Source organism: Silene latifolia, chromosome 9 (genome assembly GCF_048544455.1).
Source record: "Silene latifolia isolate original U9 population chromosome 9, ASM4854445v1, whole genome shotgun sequence".
Taxonomy (NCBI): domain Eukaryota; kingdom Viridiplantae; phylum Streptophyta; class Magnoliopsida; order Caryophyllales; family Caryophyllaceae; genus Silene; species Silene latifolia.
In genome coordinates, this window is record NC_133534.1 from 58,478,650 (window position 1) to 58,485,673 (window position 7,024).

The 7,024-nt window shown below is 32.4% G+C and overlaps 1 protein-coding gene and 1 long non-coding RNA gene across 2 annotated transcripts; both read right to left on the bottom strand.

The window, feature by feature from the left end:
- On the bottom strand, positions 1-3,409 carry LOC141602708 (uncharacterized). The gene is made up of 3 exons (XR_012524626.1): positions 3,251-3,409; positions 2,845-3,142; positions 1-209 (listed from the first exon to the last, which is right to left on the bottom strand). It is a non-coding gene; the product is annotated as an uncharacterized LOC141602708 (long non-coding RNA).
- Positions 3,410-3,499: 90 nt separating this feature from the next.
- LOC141601086 (uncharacterized) lies at positions 3,500-6,259 on the bottom strand. The gene is made up of 5 exons (XM_074421350.1): positions 6,254-6,259; positions 4,010-4,114; positions 3,747-3,923; positions 3,573-3,668; positions 3,500-3,505 (listed from the first exon to the last, which is right to left on the bottom strand). The coding sequence occupies exons 1-5, from the start codon at positions 6,257-6,259 to the stop codon at positions 3,500-3,502; spliced, it is 390 nt and encodes a 129-aa protein (XP_074277451.1).
- Positions 6,260-7,024: the final 765 nt, after the last annotated feature.

Below are 7,024 nucleotides of genomic sequence, written 5' to 3' on the forward strand. Positions count from 1 at the left end.
ATAAGTTCCTTTTCAATGCTAATCATGACTACATCACCTGTAGGTGACCTCTTTACAGCCAGGTTGTGCAAAGCCTTCAGCGAAGCAGTTTTCATCTTTTTCTTATATTCACACGATTCATAATAAGAATCATAACCAGGCTTGCCTGCAACAACTTTCGTTTACGTAGTAGTAATTGCTTTAGCTGTCATCATGGCTTTGCTTAAGTTCTGCAAATGTAAAGATTAAAGTAGTTACGATATGTTAATATTCGTACCCTAATATATTTAAAGAATAAGTGTAACACCCACCATTTTAATAAACTCATTTATTTGATTTTCGTTAAAGAGGTTTATTTTTATTTCTTTTTATACTAATTTTGGTTTAATGTTTTATTTAACATCATTTTTAATAATTTTAGTCCTATTTAATAAATGGACCGACTTTTAATTATATGTCACTTTTTTTTTTTATAAAATGGGAAAACGATTTTGGTTCATCATCTTTTTGGACAGTGTTAATAGTAATTTTAATACAAAGCATTTTATACACTTTGTATTTATTAAAACTTATGAGATAATATTTACATCACCCCTTTTATTTATTCTTATTTAAAATATTTATTCTTATTTAACATGGGAAGATATTTTTGGTTGTTTAAACAACCATTTTGGCCAATCAACTTAAAACTTTTAAGAAGCTTTATTTCTTATTTTAATCTCTTATAAACCCTACCTATTGTGTAGATTCATTAGGGTTTCATTGAAAAAAAAAAAAAAAAAAAAATCAAAACTTCAACCTTCTGCCTCTGTCGTTGTTTCAAACAAAATTACGTACGTGCCTGCCTTCTTGCTTCTTTATTTCCGTTTCACAAATTACTCTACGTACATGCTTGCCTTCTTACTTCTTTATTTGGATCGACATTCTCTCATCATCCGTTCATCCTATTCTATAGGGTTTGTAGAGGAGATATTGAAGGCTAGCAAATGTGGATTCGGATTCGTAACAAGGTAACTACAACGTTACTCGGTATTACATTGATTTAATTGTTGTAGTTGTATGTATTGTTGCATTTTTGTGGTCTTATAAAGATTTATTGATTAATATGATTTTCGAACCATATGATTTCTGATCCCTTAATGTTTATAAATTATTTTTGATTATTCATAATTTTATTTTGTCAAATTGGAAACTATTTAGTTGATATATTGATTTTTATGTTTTAATCGATTGTTTTGATATTAGGGTTTTAATAATTCGTTTTTTTATAATTTAACTGATGTAAATTATTTTTCTGGATTTAATTGTTGATTTTATGATACCATGAATTTTAGTGGTAATTGTTTTGGAGTTTTAGTATTTATATCGTAATTTAAAGTATTGATGCAGTTTCTGCGATTATAGCGATTCTGTTCGGTTTTAATTATGTTAAAAATACTAAATCAAATTATAAATTCATGACATTTTAATATGTGGTAGAGAAATGGAGTATTAGGTTGTGTATAAATTTGTAGGTCTTCAATCATTATTTTCGATTTATGGTGTATTTTACAAGTTTGATGAAAACCGTTGTTAAATCTGTCAAATATGTTCATCTGTTTCTAAAAATCATATTACCTGTTTTTATTTCGAATTTGCAAAAGTGTAAAGAATAGAATCCTGTTATTTTAAAGTGTAGAGTCTGGAGAAAAAATTTCATAAGATTTAAACTTACGGTTTGGTCAGAATAAATTACTTGTGAACAGCTCGCCTGTAAAACGTGTTTCTGACTTTTCTCAAAGATTCATTTTTAAAATATATTTTTATTTTGATATAGTAGCTAATTTTTTTCTCAAAGAAGATTTGTAATGTTTACTTATGTTTAAAATTATGCCTTGACTTAAAATGTTTTCTAAAAGTGGATTTATGAACCGAAACATTATGGGTGACCTTTTTTTGACAGGTTTTAGAAATAAATTTTTAGACCCCTGATACTTTCGTAATTTAAAGTTGGTCAAAAAAATAAAAGTTATAGCTAAAAGCTGCAGGAAACCATGAAAATTGGCCTTGCGTCTTTTCAATTGTTCTGTAATTAATTATGAATTTTACAATACTGCTGTTCAGTTTTATAAACCAATGTAGAACTCCGTCTCATTAAAGCTTAAGTCTTAGACTGGGACTACGCACTGCGTGGTAAGACGAGTCCTGTTATAGTTTGTTATCTAGTGAGTGGACTTGGAGTTGGTCACCTTTGCGTGACAATGGGTTCCCGAAACTAGTGTAAGATGCTGCGGTATCAAGGAGTATAGCCAAAGTGAAAATCTAGCCTGAACTATATTATTTCCATTCTATCATTTGAGGAATTTTGCTTTTAAGCACGCAACACGTTTATTTTAAGCGTGAGTTTGATAATTTATTTTTGTTATATATGTTTTTGATATTTCAATTTATTTTTGATATATTATTGTTTCTGTAACATTTATATCATGTGATATGGCTGGGAGAACGTCGAGTTACTACCCACTGATTGTGGCTGTTATGTTTATAACATGACAGGTGTTAGTTTTGCTGGGATTTCTGTGTGAGCTAGCGAGTAGTTTGCAGATCCTACTCTGTTTTTATGCTTTCTTTTATGGTTTTAGTTTGAACACTTTGAGAAATTTTATTTTCGCCCTTTTTATAAAAGTGGCAATTGTTTAGACTTGACCATTTGTTTTTTTTTATCCTTGAGAATTTTATACATTCTCAATTCATAACAATTAGAACTTTTATCTTTGTGTATTTAATCCCATTCGACAGTGTTTCCGCCACTGTTTTGCATTAGATTTTATAGGGGATTACAACAAGTGACCCCCTCAGTAAAGATTAACGTCTGCATATAGGTACCTCGGGGATGACAACATTGATGAGTTTGGCAGACCATTGCAGATAAGAGCTTAGGGCTTCTTTCAAATAAGTGACCCCCTCAGTAGGAAATGGTACTTGTACTTCCCCATACTTGTACTTCCCCATACTCGTCTTTATATAATTAGAACACTTCCACTTTCCTGCAATTGTGACGAAGAGGTATACCATGAACCTTAACTTACTGAAGCCAGTCGTAATTGAACACATATCCCCTGGCAACAACAACTTTCTGTTTCCCCTGTAAATAGGACAGACGACAAGCCACCTTGCAATCGCCCTTTACGTCAGCTTTAATCAATTAGTACACATACATTCACTACCTTTAATAATTTTCCTAAGTAAAAAACGTGTATGATATGAATAATTATAAACTATCAGCTATTACCTTTTTCGGTGTTGAGAAGAACATCTGATCATCAACTACCTCCACTTCATCATGTGTCACGACCTTCCTGGCATCCTCTTCCTCTTCAACTGCCTGATATCGATCCTCGGCTCCCACTTCAGTCTCCTTTCCCATTTCCTTTTCCCTTGTCATGTCATCCTCGGCTTCCTTCTGTACATTAACACTTGTCTATATAACACGTACTGATTTTCCAAATCATATAACACACTGTATATAAGACAAATATTATTACCTCTTTTTCCTCCTCCTCCTCCTCCTCCTCCTCCTCCTCCTCCTCCTCCTCCTCCTCCTCCTCCTCTGCTTCCTTTATGACTTCTTGAACCATATCCAACTCCTTTTCTGATGACTTTTCCCCAGTTTCCAACATTCTCATCATCAACCTGGCTATTTTATGTAGCTGTGTAGTAGAAATTAATGTTAGCATATATAGTTGTAAATTAATTACGTTGGTTCAAATAAAGTATTTATAGATTACCTTCTTGGAAGCATCACCACGTCGAGTAGTTTTCCCAAAATACTTGGTGATACCAACATGCGTTCCTACCCCTCTCACACGACCTGGATGCTCTGCTTTGCCGATTGCCCTAGCAAGAATGTCGTCACGTCCTTCAGGCTTCCATTTTCCTTCCTCTACCTCATTCTCACAGATCCTCTACATACACATAAAACCATTAAGCAACACACAATTATATAACTCCGACTACCAATGGTAGGAGTGACATATTTATTCAAACTTACAATTTTCTTTTTGATGTCCTTATCATATTCCGTTTCCGTCTTTTCATTCTTAGGAGCGTGACCTTCCACCCAAGCGTCGTGACGACTGAATTTTCCAAGCTTTGCCTATAATTCATTCATCACATTGATATCCTCTCAAAATATGTATGATTACGATGAACATATATAACATCCGACTATAACACCTAATAGTCTAATACTATAAGAATTATGTAGTACTTACAAGTTTCTTCTTAATCAATCTAGAACCAACTCGGGAGCCGTAAAAGACGGTCTTTTTCTTTGAAATGTTCGCCTTGTTCCTCTCACTCATAGCCTTCACCAAATAAATTGTATCAAGAAACGTAAGCATGACCAAACACTAAATTAAGTATACTTCTTTACTTATTATTATTATTATTATTATTATTATTATTATTATTATTATTATTATCATTATTATCATTATCATCATTATCATCATTATCATTATTATCATTATTACTACTATTACTACTATTACTACTATTATTATTATTACTACTATTATTATTACTATTACTATTAGTATTATTATTATTATTATTACTATTACTATTACTATTATTATTATTATTATTATTATTATTATTATTATTATTATTATTATTATTATTATTATTATTATTATTATTATTATTATTATTATTATTATTATTATTATTATTATTATTATTATTATTATTATTATTATTATTATTATTATTATTATTATTATTATTATTATTATTATTATTATTATTATTATTATTATTATTATTATTATTATTATTATTATTATTATTATTATTATTATTATTATTATTATTATTATTATTATTATTATTAAGTTACCTTAAACTTGTCAGACTGCTTATAAGCGATATAGCTATCCCAATGGTCCTGACTGACATACAGATACTTCTTTTTTGGTGGGTTCTTGTTCATTTCCCCGGTTTCCTTGTTGAACAAGTGGTTCTCAGCCATCTTTAACTTCCAAGATCTGAGGGCTTCCCCTGTTTTTTTAGGTACTTATCATATATTTCGGGGACAACGTAAGCTAACTGCATATATGATGAGCATAGTTGGTACAAGTGTTTCGGCTAATACACATATCAAGTAGTAACTTAATTTCAGCTAAAACATTTATTATTGTATATACATACCTTTATTCTATTTATTAGCATGGTGTTCCGTATTTGACTCAGTTCACAGATACGCGGCGTACTGAGAGGCACATATTGTCTTACACAGCAACCAATCCAACTCGTAAAATACCCGGCATACTCACCATATGGCAGCCCCGTATCTTTATCCCATTGTAAAGGATTAGGTATCTTTGAATTTATTACTTCTAGGGAAACCCTGTGGCGCATTCGACCGCAGTGTGTTGCAAATTATTCTCATCACCTGAGTCGTCGCCTGACGAATTTCCATCGTTTCTTTTGCGCTTTTGGACCATATCTAAAGCATAAATTAATAAACAAATAATAACAATGCATACTTATAATAACAAACAAATCTCTAGAGAGAGGGGTTTATTACTTCTTTAAACTGGAGAATCTGGATTAATCTGGCGGCGGCAATGGCGACGATGACTGCGACGACGATGGGGTAGGCTGGTGGTAGAAGGGAAGCTCAATGTTTGAGAATATTATGTGTGTGTGTGTGTGTGTGGGGGGGGGGAGCTCAGATTATATATGTGTGAATAATATAACACTTCTTGCAGACCTTGTTTATTGGAAAGTAATAAACACGGTATAAGAAAAATCGTTATATTTTGTTTCCAAACAGACTACGGTTTTGTTTGAAACCGTAATTGATTAGTACTATCTACAACGGGTTAGAAATAACCGTTGTCTGAAATATTTTCATTTTGTTTGATTTTCCCGCCATGAAATAAAGCAACATTTTTATAAACATAACAACGGCCCCAACCGTTATAACTGTACACGTCCAGAACAACTGTTTGGGTATATCTGTTTTAATTTATATTTCATTTTGTTTGATTTTACCGCCAAGAAGTAAAGCATCATTTTCATATAGATAAAGCATCATTTTGTTTGATACGATTTTTCCCTAACCCGCCCGCTGCAGCAGCAGAAAAAGTTTACAACAGCAGTTTGATATATATAACAACAAGACAATAATTACACATGACGTAAGATAACTCGATTGGATTGCTGATATTTTCACGACTGCCGGGAACATTTTTGGATTTGCTAATCTCTTCATTAACCCAAATACCTTCATCATGATCATCCCGTGTAAATATGTTTGGAATGTTAACATTTTCAACATCATTACCAAAGTGCGATATAGCACTGTGATCAAGTCCTTCAAATCGACGTCTTCATCATCTGGAATTCGGCGATGGCAAGATAGAACAACTGACCACTTATTATCCATAGGATTGATAACATAAAAAACTTGTTTTGCTTGTGACGCTAATATAAAAGGATCGTCCTTGTTTCCAACCTTGTCAAAATTTACTAATGTGAATCCTAAATCATCCTTTCTAACACCATTGTTGTTATCAACCCACTTGCATCGAAATATAGGTATCTCAAAATCCATGTAGTCTAAAACCAATATCTCTTCAATAACTCCATAATATTGCATTGTACTCAAAATAGGAGTTTTATCCTTTGAACTAGCAAAGTATATAGCCTGAGAATCTACGCAAACTTCACTGTTTTGCATTGTGCTCGTCTCATCTTGAATGCGGGTGTAGAAAGTGTACCCATTGATCGCATACCCGTTATAAAAAGTTGCACGAGCATTAGGACCGAAAGCGAGATGTCGTAGGCTGGTTGAGCTATCATCAATTGGGTTGTCATCATCGTAAATAGTATCCTTAAACCAGTCACTAAATTGCTTGTAATGCTCATTTGCATACCACCTTTCGTTCTTATGAGGTGTTTTCCCTTAAGATAACTCTGGTGTTCTGCTCTGTATGTAAGGCTGGACATGATCATCGTTAAATAGAACGTATGTATGAGCTCTATGTCGCATGTT